The sequence below is a fragment of the Hibiscus syriacus genome, unplaced genomic scaffold (genome assembly GCF_006381635.1).
Source record: "Hibiscus syriacus cultivar Baekdansim isolate YM2019G1 unplaced genomic scaffold, ASM638163v2 tig00110347_pilon, whole genome shotgun sequence".
In the NCBI taxonomy this organism is placed as follows: Eukaryota; Viridiplantae; Streptophyta; class Magnoliopsida; order Malvales; family Malvaceae; genus Hibiscus; species Hibiscus syriacus.
This window is the reverse complement of record NW_024062698.1, coordinates 102736-123822: the sequence shown is the minus strand read 5'-3', so window position 1 is coordinate 123822 and position 21087 is coordinate 102736. Positions and strand designations below refer to the sequence as shown.

Sequence of the window (21087 nt, the reverse complement as noted above, 5' to 3'; positions counted from 1 at the left end):
CGATAATTAACAAGGTGGTCTACTAGTTTTTGTAAATGTTATCTTATTAATTATTAATAATAGAAGAACATTTACCAACAATCGGTTGATCTAGTTGGATGAGGCATTACATCTTTTAAACAATGTCAGAGGTTCGAATCCTAGAGATTACAAATGGAGCAATTTGAGTTGAGAGGGTCTCTGTTGCCTCTGCAGTACCCGAATTTGAATTAGTCGATCAATAGATCGGATCCAAACAATAATTAAATCAATTAAATTTACATTCATTCAAGAGATCATGGATTAAAACTAAATTCTAACTTTTATTTTTTAAAAATTGAGACAAGATGTAATTTTAAAAAGAAGTTAATTTCGAGTATAATAAGATGATTTAATTTTTATCATGTGTAATCGATCATTGAATCTAACTTTTACTCTAATTTTAAAAGTATGCCTCTAAAATTATTTTTTCCAAATAGAATTTTCGAAAGATATTTTTTAAGAGGGTGATTTTTGGATGTATTTGATAATGTTGTCTAACAACACTTTAATCTAAAAAGTTCGTTTTGATAGCAAAACCAATGTCAAATCGGTAAAAATAGAAAACAAATTGATATGAAAATTGTTGCTTCAAATCAACTACAAAAGTTGGGATTTCTAGCTTTTTCATTTCCAACTTTATATTTAGAAGCAAATTTATATTTTTAACATTATTAATGCATGAGCTCCATTCATTTGCTCTGGACAAAAACTTTGATATTTAATTTATTTTATTAATTATGTATTTATATTTTATTTCAATAATTTAATGTTAATATCCTTATAAAATAATTTATTTTTTATTAATTTATTTTAATTACTTAAAAATAAATAAAAAATTATGATTTATATATTAAAATATTAATAGTGAGTTATCATGAAATATATTTTTATTATAATTATATTTTTTATATGTATTTTTTATATTTTTTATACTTAAATTTTATTTCATATATAATAATATTTTTTAAATTTATATAATATATATATATTATTATTTTAATGGTTAAAAGTATAAATATATTATTTAAATTATTTTATTTTAAATTTTAAATGAGTGGTTGTGGTTAAATCGAAATAATTAAAATATTATCTTAAAATTCAAATGTTAGATGAGTGGTTGTGGTTATATCATAATAATTAAAATATTATCTTAAAATTCAAATGTTAAATGGTTTTGTTAAAATATTTTTTATATTTTATTATAGTTTAAGTTGATATATTTTATATATTATAGTATTAATAAGTGTAAATATAATTTAAATATTATATTTTGAATTTACAACATAATGTTTATATTAATAAATGTAACTATTTATTTTAAATTTATAATACAATGTTAATAATAAACATTTTTTTTCCAAAATCACTTTTTAAGAAGAATTTAAAACAGTTAAATTTTAAATAATAATTTAAAAATACATTTTATTGCACTTTTAAAAACCAGTTTCAAAAAACAACACCAAACTGTGTAACTTTCATCAACTTATTTAACAGCAGGCAAGTATTAGATAATTCTTAAACCATATCACAGTTAGAAGATAATTTTTTCTGAAACACTTTGTGCCAGTCATACAACTTATCATTTCGAAACAAAAGCAATATATATATATATATATATTCCTTGAAATTCTTCTCTGTCCTTTACCATATCCATTTTGTACAAGTAAAGGAATTTCAAACTTATTTGAACGTCCAAAAAACGGACTTATATTACAAAGTTACAAACTCAAAATCTTAATGAAAGAGACTTGGTCCACTCCCCAAGACATGTTGCTTCATATTAATGGAAGGTAGCTTCTGCTTCTTCTAATTCGATCCCTTGCTCAGCAAGTCTCTTGTCCTTGTACACGTACCACTTTGCAAAAACCAAGTAAACTACCAAGTTCAAGCAGCTCAGAACTACCAAAAGCCAGTAGAAATCATAGAGCCTCCCTTTGTTCAGATTGTCTGGGAGCCATGGGTGCTTGGTTCCAGTCACCTTGTCAACTATAGTAACCAACAAAGAACTTACGAAAAACCCTAAAGAAAGGGTACTCAAAAACAGACCCGTGCTCATTGTTTTCATCCCTTTAGGGCACTCCCTTAAGAAGAAGTCGAGCTGCCCTATGTATGTGAAGGCCTCCCCAGCCCCCACTAGCAAAAACTGGGGGATCAGCCAGAAGACGCTCATTGGGATTTGAGCTGATGGGTGATTCGCAAGGCCGTGTGAGCTTGCGGACCTCAATCGCTTGATTTCGGTCAGTGCAGCGGCTATCATTGCGATAATGGATAAAACTAAACCAACACCGATCCTTTGCAGAGGGGTTAGACCCTGTGGGTTTTTAAGAACCTTTTTTGCAATCGGAGCAATGATTCTGTCGTAAATTGTGACGGTTATGAGAATGCTGCCGACGAAGAAAACGGTGAGTGATGCTGGTGGGATTTGGAATTTCCCGATGTGACGGTCCATGGTTGTGGCTTGAGACACTGAAAAAGTCGTCATTTGAGCGTAAACGGTCCAGAAGATGATCGTGGTTGCCCAAATGGGTAACATTCTTAGCACCAATTTCACTTCTTCGACATCGGTTAAGGTTGCTAAGTTCCACTTGTTTGTCTCGGGAACGGATGGGTCGTTGATCGCTGCCCTGTCCAAGAAACTGCACAAAATTTCAAGCAATGAAATAGAAAATCAGCCAATAAGGAAAAATAAATAAAAAAATAAAAACAAGTCATTCTCAACATTTAAATAAATAAAAACAAGTCATTCTCAACATTTAAATCATGGCCAGCCGAAATTAATCACCCTTTCACAACTCAACACAAACACGTTTCTAAAACTGCGACTTCTGAGTCCAATTTTTATGTAAACTGTTTTTGTTTTCTTTGATGTTTGAATTTTTTATTTCATTTTTTAAGGTTATTTCATTTTGATTAGGTGAACCCATACAAAATCCAAAAGCAGGTATTAGAAAAGATACGGTTGGTATTAACAGAGCGTGATGGAAGGCAAATGAAGCCAAGCTGGGGTCGAGGAGAAGAGAAATGTTCAAAGCCAGTTGGTAAGATGTTGGTTTGGGTCTGTAATGTTTTATTAATTTTACAATGTAATAGTTAGTATGGTTAGTTTGTGAGAGTTAGCAGGAACTGGGGGTAATTTTTCCAGATTGTCATACAGAGTCCCGGCTCCAGTCCATGTAACGGGGCTTTTGGCCAAGGGTGGGATTCTTCGATATTAAGTGTGTCTTTGTTATCTTTGATTTGGTTTTTCCATGTATTATTCCCCTTTTTCGAGCACTCTTTTCCCCTAAATAGGGTTAGAGGGGTTTATAATGAGGCTGAAAATTGGGAACTCGTTTTTCTTTTTCTCCATGATGAGTGATTAATTTAAATTCATGTTGCTGAGCAAAAAAAGAAAAAAAAGAAAATGAACAGGCTTTGGACAACTAAAGCCAACATGTCTGAACCTTTAACTGGGGGAGGTGTGATTCATGAATCATGAGGACTGGTTTGGTGGCTCGTGATCTTAAACACCCACGCATTTTTCGGTCAATATGAACCAAAAATCTTATTCAAAGGAAAAATATATCTTTTATATATATAATTAATAACTATTTATACCTAATGTAAAATTTTTAGTTTTTCATTTTTTAAGATCATTTAATGAATGAAAATATTGAAATTATATATTTTTTTAATAAATATATTATCATATTTTACAGTTAATTTTAATAAACAAGGATTGTCAATCATCCGGACCTAGAAATTCAATAACTTTAGTCTTTGATCGCCACATATAACCCAACTGGTTCATGTTTATCTATTATATATTTGTCCCCACTGCCTGCTGCCACCAAACCTTATATTGATGATATTTAAGATTGCATGTGTTTATAATTAATTATATTAATTTGAATTACCATAAGAACTTTCGTGGTCCAATTTCAGTTGATTAATCTACCCAAAATAATTTCACATTTGATTCAATACGAAACTTTACAAGAAATTGAAAATCATCAAATTTTTTCAAGTTTTAAGTAAAAGATTAGTCAAATTAACAAGTATTGTCTTGTTTTAAATATTATGTTTAGGCTGTAATTGTTTGTATGAAAAGATGTTTAGAATACTAACCGGAACTGCTTGCTGCGTGGCAGCTTTTGCTTCTTCTTCTTCTTCAAACCCTCAGCTGCATCATCAATTTCGAAAAGCATCGACGAATCAGATGGCAATTCCAAATGCCTCTTCTTCCAGGCAGCGACAAACACAGCGGCAATTTGGGTCAATGGGCTCCCCAGCAATTTCTTGAAGCGGTACTGTCTGGTCCCCGACAGAAACACCACCAACCCTATCACGATTGCACAAGCACAGATACCGTATCCCCATTCACGCCCTATATTGTCCTGGATGTACACCAGAATGGTGACTGAACCAAGCGAGCCTATGTTTATGAAGAAAAAGAACCAGTTGAAGAAGTTTGACATCCGGGATTTCTCTTCGGGGTCCGACTCGTCGAATTGGTCTGACCCGAACCCTGAGACACTTGATTTGAGTCCCCCGGTCCCAAGGGCGGTCATATAGAGAGCCAAGTAGAGAATAATGAGTTGTATGCCGCTGGCTTGGGTGCATGGTGTTGCACTGTCGCTTGTGCATTTGGGAGGCTTTAGGCTTGGGATTACTGTTGAGATCGTCAAGATCGTGACGCCCTGCTCGACAACGTAAAATAAATAAATAAACAAAACCAACTTTAGCTTTAAATTTTGACTTTGCAGTTATCAGACGTAAAAGGAAATGAATCTTACGGTTGCCTGAACGGTGGCGAAGATTCCGATGGTGAGATATCTGTGAATAGGAAAGGATTCATAAAATGATAAAAGTTAATTACATAACCGAGTGCGTGGGTTTGCGTTGGAAACGCGGAAGGTATTTTAGAGTGGTAGAAGAGGGCAAACCTGCCAAGGAAAGTGTCGGCGACGAAACCACCAAGCAGACAGAGCATAAAGGAGGTGCCGAGGAAGTTGGTGACGGTGGTGGCCGAGGTAGCATTGCCCAAATGCATGGTTTCAGTCAAATACGTCACCAGATTAACCGCGATACCTAACGTTGTTAGCCTTTCACACCCCTCAACACCTGAGATATATACAGAAGCAAAAGAAATAAGGCCCAAGCCAAACGTATATAAGAATTTAAAGCAAAACAAAACTAGAACATTTAAAGACCTAGAATCATGGCCGCACTGGCCCAGCCACCGGACTTGGAACGCTCGGCCGGTTTTCCCGTGTAATCCCAGGCATCAGGTAGGGTTTTCCCTTGTGTTATGGGGAGGGACATTGTTTTCTACAGGTTGAAGAAAGCTTTGATAGGTAAGCATAAGATGAAAGGAGCAGGTGTGGCACGATGAGAGCAAATGCTGGCTGTGGGTTACTTATATAGAGGAGTGGAGGAGGGTTGGTGATGGCACAGTGAGGTTGAGTTAAAAGCCAAAATTGGAGGAAATGACACACATATTGCCTGAACTGATTGGCTTTCCCACATTATTTAATTAGTAGTTGGACTCGAATGATTGATACGCACAACACAACTCCTCCCCTTTAGGAAGTTCAATTTGGAATTGGAAACCATCGGCTGAGTAAAACTGAAAATTATTTATATTTTGATGGATTATGTTATTAGTTAATAGAGTTTTACTTTTTCCCTTTTCATTCATAAGTTTCTTTCACCGTTTGAAGAGATAAATAATTAGTTATGAAATCCATTTTATCTGCACAAATAAACCGTTATTGCATCACATATCATAGATAGCATGAGAGACAGCTTTTCGTTAATTTCCCTTATCGTTTAAAAGTTCTCCTTTCATCACTTTTGTCCACGTCGCCAAAGAAAATTTAACTTCTAATTGGAATCAACGGTAATTGCATTATATTCGGTTATTTAAAATATTATTCACATATTAAGCGACTTTAATGATTAAAAAATTTATTATTATCACTCGAGGTCTCGGATTCAAATATCTCATATGTAAGGGCACAAGTGTTTATTATCAAACCGTTAATAGTCTTTAAACATATATTACCATGATCTTGTATTTACCCCGTTAATAGTCTTAATTGTTGGTTAAGATCCATAACTTAATTAATTTCTACACCAAATAAGCGTTCATTAATAATATTTTAGATCTTATTAATCTTATTTTGTTAGGGAGAAATTTAAATCGTTTTCACTCTATTGTATTGATAACATCTAAGAAATCAAAATTTGAAATTCAAAATAAGACTTTTTACTACTATAATACAAGGTTGATCCCACTAAAAATATATTCAATGAATAATAACAGACTGGTTTATAATGCATCAAGATCACTAAGTCTCTAAAAGTATATACACGCTGATATAATTGTAGTTTCTAATTATCTGCATAAAACTTAATTTTATAAAAAAAAAAAATTACGTGGAGGAAACTGAAATTTGAATACAAGTTGCCTTCAGTTTTCACATTAATAATAATTAGTAGTCACGCAAAAAGCAACATTAATTTGGTCGATCTCCTCTCCCAAAACGTTAACCATCACAAATAGGTAGAAATCATGCTTGAAAATATCCATTACAAAAACTTTTGGTTTTACGGATGAAATTTGTCATGCTATGTACACCACCCAATTCCCCTTATGAGCTGGGGGAAAAAGCTTTATTTCTACTATTAGGAATTGGAGGTCAAAATCTATATATCTTGCCTTTGTCCCTACCCACCTAGTCCCATGGGTTTACTGTGTGTTGCATGGCAAGGACCCACATCTTCATTTAGTATACCGAAAGAATGGCTATCAACCTCCCAGCACCCTGGAGTTTCTCACAAATCCATCATTACATTTTTCATAATTAACCATTTAGATTTAACATGTGTCCCAATATTATTTAAGCTAATTCATTGCGCATAATATCAAAAAAATGTATCAAATGTTTGAGTAAATATCATTTTGGTTCATTTTTTTGGAATATTTTGTACCCATAGTATCAATTTAAGGGGAAAAAGTTTATAATGTTTGACTGAATAGTGATTTTAACCCTTATTTTGTGGAGTATTTTGACCCCGACATTTCATTTTTAGCAAAAGACTCTTATTTTAGAATGTTGATCGTTAGTTGACTAACAATTTCATATCCTTCTACTCAAAACGAAATGTTATGAGCCAAAATGCTCCGAAGCAAATAGGGACAAAAGTAATTATTTAACGATAATATTTTGTCATTAACGCTCATTGTACCATATTTTTATTACTTACTTTTCCGATCTGTAGGGTACCACAAGATTGTATTTTGAATGCTAATGTGAATATTGGGATATATCATAAGGATTTGATGTTATGGAAATGGAATTTAATTGGAGAAGGAGATGAGAGGATGGGAGAAATCAGAAAAGTTGGGGGACATGGGATTGGGAGGTGCATCCTTACATGAAGCTGCCCAGGCTTCCTCGTGAGGATTTTATCTTTTGCATCCACTTTCCATTAAAATTAAAATGTTATTTTAAAAAATATTTTAATTTTTTTTATTTTTCTTATAATTTAATCTAAAAATTTTAAAAAAATAAAATAAAATATTTAAAACTATCATCAACTTTATATTATTATATCATATTTTATTTTATATAATTTCTCATTATCTTTATTCCCTGAATTTTTTAACAACATTATTCTCCTAATTTATCTTAATCAGTCCCTATATAAATAAAAAATCAGCATTAGTGTTTTGTGTTTATTTTTGAATAATTAGTATTTTATGTGTTGAGAGTAGTTTTTGGATACCGGAAAGGACGTATTAGTTGTTGTTGGCAAGGAAAGAAGCTAGGCGTCCCTACAAATGTAACACGTGACACATCTTATTCCAAGATTCAACCTTTTGGGATCGATTCTCCGCCACTCATACAGGCCTCTCCGATTGAACCTTGAGGGTTGACCACTCATAACTTAAACAAAGTCCATATAAAAGACTTTATTGGCCGGTGGCGGCCTCACCCATTATTCTATTGGATTCGTCATTCGCAAATTAATATTCTAATGCTCTTGGATACACTCTCTTGCCTTCAATTTTCACCACAAAACTCTTATGATAAGTTTGTTGGTGTAATAAGTTTATTAAGTCAATCATTGGTATTCATTTTCTTTAATTTAAATGAAGAGTTGTAGTTGATGTCCAGATAGTGATCGATGGGTAATATGATGATATGTATATGGATGTAAGGTTGAAAAGAGAATGCTCCAAAGTGAAACAGGAAGTAGTTGGAGACATTTTCCTCGTCTGTCATTATGTTTATATATCGATTCTCTTTGCATGCTTATATCAAGTCTAGAGTCATGATTGTTATGTATAGGTCAACAAAGTATATAAATATTGCTAGTTAGTACATTTGATCAATATAAATCTTTTGGATTCATCAATGGTCTTATCGATGACTCTTGGTTTCCGATGAATCCCTTTGGAGATGATATTAGTAGGTTGACGGGGAATTACACTTTCGGAGGTGAAATCACATCTTCGGATGTATTAACAATATTAAGTAATAACATTTAATACAAAGGTAAAAGGATGTTATAATATGTCAAATTGTAATGAGCAATCAAAGGAGTGTTTGGACTCCATCATATTATCATTTTAATTACTACTTACCTCATTTTTTTTATGTGCACTGTGGGTTGTTGATTGGTTCAAGTATTTAACTTAATTTGGACAAATAAATTCCAACACCAATCTAATTATATGATGCAATGCCTGCTATTCCAGAAGTGAGATTATGATGATTGATGGGTCTATACCATTTTATAAAAGAATGTGATTTTAATTAAGAAGTCAACAAAACATTCATTAAGAACCAAATTTGAAGACGATCAACCAATTTGAGAAAAATAATAATTTGGTTGAGATGGAGGTGGCAAACCTTCATCCTTTTGACAGCATATTTCAAGTTCATTTCATGTTATCAATATCAGAACTTTGTATTATCAAATTAATTTAATTCCGACAAGACCCTCACCATCCAGAAGGGTAAGAAAAGGTCAGAACTGGATAAAAATTATACTATAATGTATTAAATGTTAGTATCGTGAAGAATCAAGAGTAGAATATTCATGTATTTCTTCAACTTCTCCAAGAGCCAATGCACTTGGACAAAAATATATATAACAGAACAAGTGGCTAAGCTATAGCTGTTTAAGAAGTTCAAAGATTGAAAACAATAAGCCACTTTGATACATTTATTTTTCACTAAAATAGTTCTATAATAGAAGAGAGAGAAACAATTAATCCGGGTGTAACATTATGATTGGCTGCTAGGCTAATTTTTTAATTAAGTCAAGGCAAAAGAAGAAAAAGAAAAACGGACGTCCAAGTTTTCATACATGTAACTGGTTTTGAATGATAATCTATGGCCTAACCGAGGAATGGACGGCACAAACTCTTGTAAGTCAAAGTGAACAATAATATTATCAAATATATATATATATCGTAACCGTCCTTCAGGTGAGCCTAGGATCGAGTTTCGACTTGAATTTAATGTGTTTGAGCCGTCACCGATCATTTAAGATTAGGTTGATCAGATACCTTAATTTACCATTTTACATGATCTGCGTTTTACCAAAACATTTTCGGATTCAGGAGTCGATTACAGTAAAGGAAGGATTAGCACCATTGTACTGCCCTTTTGGTACCAATTTAATTTCTCTGATGTCTTAATTACGAAAATTAAAAGTAAATAAAAATTGTCCTAAACAAGGTCAAAAATGTTAAATAAAAGAAAAGAAAAGAAAAAACACAAAAAATTAATATTAGGGTTAGAATAAAGTAAATAAAAAGTAAAATTAAATAAATAAAAGAAAATATAAATTAAAAGTATTAAATTAGAAATGATTAAGGATCAAATTTAATTAATTGAAAGCTGCAAGGACAAAAAATAAAGTTAGAGGATTAAATTGCAAACGTATAAAAAATATAGCAGGGATTAAATTGAATAAATTCAAAATTAAAGGGTGAATTTATAACATGTGACCAAAATGAATTTCACTTCAAACTTCAATGGATTGAGAAAATAATTTAAAATTTTGATATTTACGAATCAATCCCCCTATAAATAGCCCCGAATTAACAAAAAATTCATTTATCCCCTCCTACTTCAAAAAAATGCTCTTCCATACAAAAACTCTCTCAACCCAAGTCCTAACCGAGAGACCAACCACCCGGCTCTGGTGACCACGTCCGTCGCTCAAAGCCGCCTCGGCCACCACCACCGATGGTCGGGCGAACCAAAAATACCCCAAAATGTTTGTCTCACTCTCAAGAGCCCAAATATGAACCCCAAAACAACAAAAGCAAATCCCTTCAACGTAGATCTAGTCTAAAAGGTTTTTTTTACCTTTTATCTCTGACAATCCTTCGATTTTCAAGTGACCGCTTGCTCCTTCGCTTTGTGATTTATTCGCAACTTTGCGAGATGTTGTTTTTTGCTCGGTTTATGCTATATTTCGATGTGTATTGCTTTATTTCTTGGTGTTTTCTTCGATTGTTTCTTCGTTTTTGTTTAGTGCTTTCTTTGGTTGCTATGGATACTATGTTCTTTCAATATTTTTCTGTGTGTCCTTTCGACGTTTCGTCGGAGGCTTTTATATCCTTGGATCCGGCCGTTGTGGTACCGAAAATGAAGGATTCATGTGGGTTGTTTATCTGATTTTGTGATTTTTTAGGTTATTTGTGGTTTCTGTTTGACCGGGGATCTGGGGATGGTTCAGTCTCGGGTTGCTTGACCAGAAATCTAGGCATGTTACTCGCGCGTGACCCCCACGCGTTGAACGGTGACCATATGGGTCTCTTGCTGTGTTGTGGGTCATTGGATCAATTGATAAGATCCAACGGTTACTATTATGCGACACTGGTATTTTAATGGTTAGGGTTTATAAACCCTAAGAAATTTTCGATCTGGGCTCTCCATCCATGCCCTTTTCTGATGGCTCTCAATCGCACGACGCTCCCCGTTTAACATGGAACCCTAGCTCACTAGGTCAGGCGGTTTGGGCTTCTATCCGTTGGGCTCTAGCCGGGTGGGCTTGCTGGGTCAGACCTACCTACTCGGTTGGGCTCCCTTATACCTTTGCTGGACTCAGATTTCAATTTGGATCTAAAACCAATAAAAATAATTAATTAAATAAATGAATAAAATGATAAAAAAAATAATAAATAACAATATAAATAATATATAATATAATACTACTATATATTATTTAAAAACCATATAACATATATTGTATTTTCAAAAATTATATAATAAGTTTTCAAAAATTATATATATTGTATATGTTTTCAAAAACCATTTTAAAAACTATATATATATATAAGTTTTCAAAATATGTTTTCAAAACTATATTTCATACGTTTTCAAAAATCGTTTTTTAAAAACTATATATTATATGTTTTTTATAAAAATCTTTTAAAAACTATATATTATATGTTTTCAAAACCAATTTTAAAAATTATATATTATATGTTTTCAAAACAACCGTTTTAAAAAATATATAATGTTTTTAAAACATTTTTAAAAACTATATATTATATGTTTTCAAAAAATATTTTCGAAAACTATACTATATATCTTCAAAAACTATATACTTTGTATATTTTTAAAATTATTATATATATCATCATATATACTAAATAAGCCATTTGAAGTCCTAGACGAAAATATGTATCTACAACTGCCCATCTTTGCCCATTATTGTGTAACAAAAATAAGGCAAAGACAAAAAAACATAAATTTTCGTTCGGTATAAATGGACTTGAAAGCAAGCATGTTTTTGTGAGGGTTGTTGAACCCTGAGTTTAAAATCTGACTCAGTTTTGTAGTCGGCTCTTTTTATCGAATATTTTCCATCGCAGAGTTGAAATTCGACTTAAATATAGAAGATGGCTTCCTATTTTTGAGTTATATTACGGGTGACTCATTTGTTGTAAAGTTGAGTCAATCTTGAGATGTCTTTGAACATGACATTCTTCGTCATGAAGTTGAAATCGTGGTTGACCCCTTCGTCATAAAGTTGAGTCAGTCGAGCATGATATCTTTTGCTGTGAAGTTGAAATCTAGCTCGATGCCAGGAGTAGGTAATAAGTCCTCACCGTCTCTTTCTAGCCCAATACCCTTCGTCGTGAAGTTGGAATTTGACTAGATGACCTTAATTGAGAGATAATTCCTCGTTGTTGTAGATGACTCGTTCACTGTGAAGTTAAGTCGATCTATTGGGCATGATATCCTTCGTCGTGAAGTTGAAATCATGGGTGACTCATTCGTCAAGAAGTTGAGTCTAAATTGAATATATTTGTTTTGAGCCGGATATCCTTCGTTGTGAAGTTGAAATCCAACTTGGATAAGCTGTATTGTTTTAATCTTGAGTGTTATTTGAGTTCAAAATTTTTTGTTGTGAAGTTAAAAATTGACTCTGACAACAATATGAAAATTATGCATATGTGTAATTCTCATGGATGCAATGTTCTTATGTATGCCGAAAATGCATATGCAAAATATGTTATTTTAGGATTTAGAGAGAAATCTCAATCTCTTGCTACCGGTCTTGATTGTTCTTGATTCTTTCCAAACTTGACTTTCTTGATTTTTTTGTTTTGGATTCCATGACCCTCAACGGTTTTTTGATTTGATGTCCTCTTTGGGACTTTTGTTTCAGAAAGAAGTCATCAATTGTTATTTTGATAGCTTCTAAACTTTAGTCAATTCCTTTTGATTCCTTGGTGGGTTTTGAACTAGCACCCATTTCATTCTTTCGAGTGTTGTGCAAGAACTTCTATCAGCTTCCAAAATCATATACCTTTCAAAAATCTTTGTACAGTAATATGCAATTATATTTTTCAAAAATGAATAAATTATTCTCATTTAAATTCAATATAAGATGTTTGGAATTGATTTTTATTTATGAGGAGAAAATAAAAAGAATACATGGTAAACATTCTGAAAAGTCGCGATATAAAAGTAATACAAGCAGATACCCTAGATCTCAATAATGCAGACGTCTTTGAACTGGCACTGTAACACCCCCAACCCGTACCCGACCCGGATACGAGTCTGAGATGTCACATTGACTTTTTAAAACAATATTTTCAACAAAACTAACAAAACATTTGGACTTATATTAAGAAAATACGATAATATACATAAGTTTATAAAACAATTCCCAAAATACTCAGAGCATACACAACTTAAACATTTGATTACATGCCAACATTGATTTACAAAACAAAATAACATATTATTTCAGTTGCTTCTGATATGATAGTTTTGAGAGTAATGTTGTCCCAGTTGCCTAACTCTGCTTTTCTACCTTCTCAGATCTTATGTGTGAAACACTCACACGCTAAGTCATCGGCTTAGTGACGCATAATAATAATAAAATATAATGATAATGCCAGAATGAAATAGAGTGTAATGAAATCACATGTTTAATCCATGCAAGTTACATAACCAGGTATCTTACCCAGAATATTATCAAAATAACCATCATGAATTCATATTAACAAGTTCACTAGCCCATGATACAATACTGAGAACCTAAGGTATATGAGTACAATGAGGTTATGCACTATGCTGTCACCACAGCTCGTATAAACGCACCGAAGTGCCATGTAGAATTACACCGAAGTGCCACGTAGAAATGCACCGTAGTGTCATATAAGATGTCCATAAGGACCACGTAGAAATTCCTTAAGAATCATATACATATACCAAGGATCAAGTATGTGTCTCAAAAGACTTCACACATGTTCCAAAGAATACATATATGTCCCGAAGGACCGCGTAGACCCTATACTCTTGGCATGCCAACTATACCCATAGTTCTCATCTACATAACATAGGCTTATCACAATTCACATAGTATATCTCATAGACATATAATTTCTTACCTTTATCACATAGCTTACGTAACTTTTTATGCATATTTATTTATAATCATCATCAATTAATGCATTTAATATAAAATCATGCCATGTATCATAGCATGGAATGTAATCATGTATTATTGTATTGACTCTATACTTATCACAAGTCTAAAGCGGAATATACCACTATAATCATGCTATGCATATGTACTCACCTAGATCTCTTTGTATTTTCCCCGATCAATCCTACTCTTCAATTGTTCCGAAACTTGTTTAGGATCTGTATCTACATAAATATAATTTTCAATACGATTATTAGCAGCCTAAACCTTATAATTTGTTGCTAATAACTTAAACTAATTTAATAAACCATAATTCAATTTCCCTTAAGGAGGGTATCAGTACACTATGGGTGTATCGGTACCTAAATTAGCTTCAAAATTCATAGGTATCAGTACACTCCTTAATGTATCGATACAATATGAAGCTGTTCTTCAAAATTGGTCTTAGTGTATCGGTACCTGTTCATAGTGTACCGATACACCCAAACCAGAACAGAGTTTTTCACCCAAAAATTCATCAAGTCTTCACTAAATTTCATAATAAAATCTCATGTCATACCACCAAACTCATCATAACCATTTTAATTAACTTCTATCATTCCAACACCTTATTATATCTCATAATTTATCCAAATTCTTAAAACCAAGAATCATACCAAATTTTCCGTGTAATCCAAACTCAATTCTAACACTTATAACTTCTTGTTTACATCTATGAAAAGTCAAATTCATCTTTTAAATCTATTTATATACCCTTATTCAAAATTTCACTTAACCACCTCTTGCCTTTAATCCTTCATAACTTACAACTCTTTGAGTTTCTATGCTTATTTTTATCTCCATCATCTTTCCTAAAGCCTCTTTAACCAAAACCTCACTTGAAACTTAAGGATTAACCAAAGAAAACCAACTGACCTTAGTTTGTATGCTTCACGATTGAAGAAGAAGAAAATTGAAGAAGAGAAGTCTGGAAACTTGGTTTCCCAAACATATGCTCCACGTGGGTATCAAAATATCCACAACCAAATTTTTAATTATTTTCCTTGTTCAAAGACCCATTTACCCCTTGACTTCTCCTTTATTTGATAACTCATTCTACACAAAATATTTCAATTAAATCCTCGAACTTTTCAATTTATCTCATTTGGTCATTGAATTTTAAAATCTCATAATTTGATCACTAACCCGGTATTGAGGATGTTACAAATCTCCCCCTTAAGAAAATTCATCCTCGAATTTTCATTGCATGAACAAATGAGGGTACTGATATCGCATATCCTCTTCACGTTCCCAAGTGGCTTCCTCTACTTTGTGATTTATCCATAGAACTTTGACCAAAGGAACAATTTTATTCCTCAATTGTTTGACTTCATAGGCCAATATTCTCACTGGTTCTTCTTTATAGGTCAGATCAGGTCAGACTTCTACTTTTTTCGGTACATCGATATGGGAGGGATCAGAACTATATTTTTGTAACATGGAAAACATTATGAATTTTCTCCATTTCTGGTGGCAACGATAACTGATATGCTACTGGTCATATTCGTTTAACAACCTCATATGGCCCAAAGAATATAGGACTCAACTTTCATTTCCGACCAAACCGTAATACTTTCTTCCAGGGAGATACTTTAAGGAAAACCATATCTCCAACTTCAAATTCAATCTCTTTTCTTTTAAGATCAGAATAGACTTTTGCCGATCAAATGCCACTTTGAGGTTATGTTGAATTTCCCGAACTCAATTACGCATGCTCTCAACATATCTTCCAAGATCTGAATAGTCCTCTCTGATTGTCCATCAGTTTGAGGGTGAAAGGCGATACTAAAATTTAGGTGAGTTTCCAACGCTTCATGCAAGGATTTCCAAAATCTTGAAGTGAATCGAGGGTCTCGGTCAGAGACTATGGATACATGCACTCCATGCATTCTAATAATTTCTCTAATATACAATTCTGCATACTTTTTCATCGAGAAATCAGTTCTAATAGGAAATAAATATGCTGACTTGGTCAATCGATCAACAATTACCCAGATTGAATCTATTTTATTCGGAGTCAAGGGTAAACCTGAAACAAAATCTATTGTCACATTTTCCCACTTCCATTGAGGAATGGAGAGCGGTTGCAACAATCCTGATGGAACTTGATGCTCGGCTTTGACTTGTTGACATACTAAGCACTTAGATACAAATTCGATGATACTTCTTTTCATCCCTGGCCATCAATACTGATCCTTCAAATCCATATACATCTTGGTTTCACCCGGGTGCATCGTTAATGGACTGCAATGAGCCTCTGTCAATAAATCTTTCTTCAACTCCTCATCGTCAGGTATCATAATTCTTCCTTTATAATACAAATTACTATCCGAATTAACTTCAAAATCTTTAATTTCTCCATTCTTTACTTGCTCTATTCTTTTCAAACACATTTAATCTTTACTTTATAATTCTCCAATTTGATCCAATCAAGCTGATTTAAGCTTTAACTCTACACATAGACCACCGTCTCTAGTTAAAGATAATATTACGTTCATAGCTTGTAAGGCTGAAAACATTTTCCTGTGCAAAGCATCTGCTACCACGTTAGCCTTTCCGAGATGATAGTCAATTATTACATTATAATCTTTTAAAAATTCAACCCATCTCCTTTTCCTCAAATTAAGCTCTTTTTGAATCATCAGATACTTCAAGCTCTTATGATCCGTATACAAGTAACAACGTTCTCCATATAGGTAGTGACTCTAGATCTTGAGAGCGAACACTACTGCAGCCATTTCTAAGTCATGAGTTGGATAATTCTTTTCATGTGGTTTCAGTTGTCTCGATGCATACGCTACCACTTTCCCTTTTTGCATTAATACACATCCCAATCTATTATGGGACGTGTCACTAAAAACCACAAAATTCTTACCAAATTCAGGTTGAACCAATACGGAAGCTTCTGTTAAAATTCTCTTTAATGTTTCAAAACTTTCTTGACACTCTAAAGTCCAAACAAATGTTATGTTCTTTCTTATTAGCTTGGTTAAAGGTAGAACTATCATCGAAAAATTCTTAACAAATCTCCTATAATAGCCTGCAAGTCCAATAAATCTCCGAACTTCCGACACATTCTTTGGAACTTCCCATTCCAAAATAGCCTTTATCTTTTGAGGATTCACCCGAATCCCATCTGCTGAAATCACATACCCTAAGAAAATTACTTCATTTAGCCAAAACTCACATTTGGACAATCTGGCATAAAACTTCTTATCTCTAAGAATTTGCAAGACTATCCTCAAATGAGCATTATGATCTTCATGGGATTTCGAGTACACCAGTATGTCATCAATAAAAACAACTACAAACTGGTCCAAATAGGGTTCAAATATCCTATTCATGAGGTCCATGAAAGCAGCAGGTGTATTTGTTACTCTAAATGGAATTACGATGAACTCGTAGTGACTATATCTCGTTCTAAAAGCTGTCTTTAGAATATCTTTCTCCTGAATCTTCAATTGATGATAGTCGGAACGTAGATCAATTTTTGAAAATACTGAAGATCCTTTAACTGATCAAACAAATCGTCGATTCGAGGAAGAGGGTACTTGTTCTTGATTGTCATCTTATTGAGCTGCTGATAATCAATGCATAGATGCATTGAACCATCATTTTTTTAACAAATAACACTGGAGCTCTCCAAGGCGATACACTTGGTCGAATAAATCTTTTCTCTAACAACTCTTGCAATCCTTTCAGAACCATACGATAAGGTGCCATTGCAATTCTTGGTCGAATTTCAGGTTGTGCAGAGGATTCAGATTAGTTCCTCCCTCTACCTCTTCCTCATCCTCGTTGTGAGGTAGAAACATTTCTTTCAGATGCTTCAGGCTCACCAACCATTAATGGACAATCCCGAATGAAATCTTTGGCCTCTCCCACATCGAAAACAGTCTCCAGAAGCCATTTGACATGTTCTAAAATGATTCTTCCCACAATGCTGACACTGTCTTACTTGACCCTGAGTGGATCTCCCAACACCAGATCCCACTGATTACGTCTGTCTAGCTCTCGCCTGACTTGCTCCTCTAGCGATGGATGCAACAGATTCAGATCTAGTTTGAGGTCAGAATCCCGAATCTCTTCCTCTTTTTGGTGGTGCTGAGTTGGAATAAACACCCGTTCTCTTTGAAGTATGAACTCTTTGATCCCCAAATCTTTCATTCTGAGCTCTTTCAAGAGCTTTAGCACGATTAATCACCTCCAGGAACAAAGACAAGTTCAATACTATTAGCATCTCTTTTAATCTAGGGCGCAAGCCCTCCACAAACCATTCACAAGCATATTTTTCAGTAGGCACAAGCTCGGTTGCATAACGACTCAGCTTATTAAACTCACACTCATATTCATATACTGAGCGATTCATCTACTTCAAGTTCATAAACTCTTGCTTCATTTGCTAGATAATCTGATCTCTAATATACTTATGTTTAAATTCTTCTAAGAACAAGGACCAAGTGAACTGGTCACTTGACATCCTTATGGTGACGTTCGTCCACCAAATTCTGTCTTGTCCCTTTAGCAAAGACACACACATCTCCATCCAACTTCTCCACGTCAGAGAAATGGAGACCATCCAACATGATTTTCAAATCGTTAAGCCAAAGATCCGCTGCAACCGGACATTCCTCGGCTTCTCCCTTAAATTCGGGAGCTCCTAATCCTTTCAACTCTTTCTCTACATTAATTATTTTAGTTGATAGAGCAGGAGGTTGGAGACGTGTTAGAATAGCGTCCAACGTCTTGAAGAATGTGTCCTGATCTTGCACAAACACTCCCTGAGATGTCTGTCCTTCACCTTGCCTGGCTAGTGCAGGTGAATTACTACTTTCAACTGGCCTATCTTCTCCCGCTTCACTTCGGGAGCTACTATGTTCGGACATTTAATAAGAATAAACATATCATTTTATTAGCAAAACAACATACTCATTACCATATCAGATCAGAAGTTCTCACTATATGTTGGCATGTATTCAATTAAAGACACTTTAGACTCTGGTTTATGCCTAAAATTGTCTAAACCTGGCTCTAATACCATTAAATGTAACACCCCTAACCCGTACCCGACCCGGATACGAGTTCGAGATGTCACATTGACTTTTTAAATCAATATTTTCAACAAAAATAATAAAACATTTGGACTTATATTAAGAAAATACGATAACATACATAATTTTATACAAAATTTCCCAAAATACTCAGAGCATACACAACTTAAACATTTGATTACATGCTAATACTGATTTACAAAACAAAATAACATACTATTTCAATTGCTTCTGATCTGATAGTTGCGAGAGTAATGTTGTCCCAACTGCATAACTCTACTTGTCTACCTTCTCAGATCCTACGTGTGAAACACTCAGACGCTAAGTCATCGACTTAGTGAGGTATAATAATAATAAAATATAATGATAATGCCAGAATGAAATTGAGTGTAATGAAATCACATATTTAATCCATGCAAGTTACATAACCAAATATCTTACCCAGAATCTTATTAAAATAACCATCATGAATTCATATTAACAAGTTCACTATCCATGAAACAATATTGAGAACCTAAGGTATACGAGTACAATGAGGTTGTGCACTATATTGTCACCACAGCTCGTATAAATGCACTAAAGTACCACATATAATTGCGCCAAAGTGCCGCGTAGAAATAAACCATAGTGCCATATAAAATGTCCATAAGAACCACGTAGAAATTCCTTAAGAATCATATACATATATCAAGGATCAAGTATGTGTCTCAAAAGACCTCATACATGTTCCAAATAATACATATATGTCCCGAAGGACCGCATAGACCCTGTACTCTTGGCATACCAACTATACCCATAGTTCTCATCTACATAACATGGGTTTATCACAATTCACATAGTATATCTCATAGACATGTAATTTCTTACTTTTATCACATAGCTCATGTAACTTTTTATGCATATTTATTTATAATCATCATCACATAATGCATTTAATATGAAATCATGTCATGTATCGTAGCGTGGAATGTAATCATGTATTATTTTATTGACTCTAGACTTATCACGAGTCTAAAGCGGAATATATCACTATAATCATGATATGGATATGCACTCACCTAGATCTCTTTGTCTTTTCCCCGATCGATCCTACTCTTCAATTGTTCTGAAACTTGTTTAGGCTCTGTATCTACATAAATATAATTTTCAATACGATTATTAGCAGCCTAAACCTTATAATTCGTTGCTAATAACTTAAACTAATTTAATGATTTTTCCTGTAAGGAGGGTATCAATACACTACTGGTGTATCGGTACCCAAATTAGCTTTGAAATTCACAGGTATCAGTATATTCCTTAATATATCAATACACCATGAAGTTGTTCTTCAAAATTGGTCTTAGTGTATCAATACCTGTTCATAGTGTACCGATTCACCTTGCTCAAAACATTCTTTTTCACCCGAAAATTCATCAAGTCTTCACTAAATTTCATCATAAAATATCCTCTCATACCACCAAACTCATCTACAACCATTTTAATTAACTTCTATCATTCTAACACCTTATTATCTTTCATAATTTATCCAAATTCTTAAAACCAAGAATCTTACCAAATTTTCCATATAATTCAAACTCAATTCTAACACTTACAACTTCTTGTTCACATCTATGACAAGTCAAATTCAACTTTTAAATCTATTTATATACCATTATTCAAAACTTCACTTAACCACCTCTTACCTTTAATCATTCATAACTTATAACTCTTTGAGTTTCTATGCTTCTTTTTATCTCCATTATCTTTTCTAAAGCCTCTTTAACCAAAACCTCACTTGAATCTTAAGGATTAACCAAAGAAAACCAACTCACCTTAGCTTGTATACTTCACGGTTGAGGAAGAAGAAAAGTCTGGAAACTTGGTTTCCCAAACATATGCTCCATGTGGGTATCAAAATATCCACAACCAATTTTTTAATTATTTTCCTTGTTCAAAGACCCATTTGCCCTTGACTTCCCCTTCATTTGCTAACTCATCATACACAAAATATTTCAATTAAATCCTCGAACTTTTTAATTTA

The 21087-nt window shown here is 33.5% G+C and overlaps 1 protein-coding gene across 2 annotated transcripts; it reads right to left on the bottom strand.

The window, feature by feature from the left end:
• Positions 1-1647: 1647 nt before the first annotated feature.
• Positions 1648-5395, bottom strand: LOC120120765 (protein NRT1/ PTR FAMILY 6.3-like). 2 transcript variants are annotated; one of them, XM_039140301.1, is made up of 6 exons: positions 5214-5395; positions 4947-5124; positions 4797-4836; positions 4129-4700; positions 1799-2657; positions 1648-1755 (listed from the first exon to the last, which is right to left on the bottom strand). In XM_039140301.1, the coding sequence occupies exons 1-5, from the start codon at positions 5323-5325 to the stop codon at positions 1802-1804; spliced, it is 1758 nt and encodes a 585-aa protein (XP_038996232.1). In that variant the 5' UTR covers positions 5326-5395; the 3' UTR covers positions 1648-1755; positions 1799-1801. The 2 variants fall into 2 exon arrangements, with proteins under 2 accessions (XP_038996232.1, XP_038996230.1); XM_039140299.1 differs by having other exon boundaries at positions 1686-2657.
• Positions 5396-21087: the final 15692 nt, after the last annotated feature.

Coding starts and splice junctions, on each gene's coding strand:
- LOC120120765 (XM_039140301.1), bottom strand. CDS start 5,325: ATGTCCCTCCCCATAACACAAGGGAAAACCCTACCTGATGCCTGGGAT. Junction 4,701..4,796: donor TCGCCACCGTTCAGGCAACC/GTAAGATTCATT, acceptor GTTGTCGAGCAG/GGCGTCACGATCTTGACGAT. Junction 2,658..4,128: donor CCACGCAGCAAGCAGTTCCG/GTTAGTATTCTA, acceptor AATTTTGTGCAG/TTTCTTGGACAGGGCAGCGA.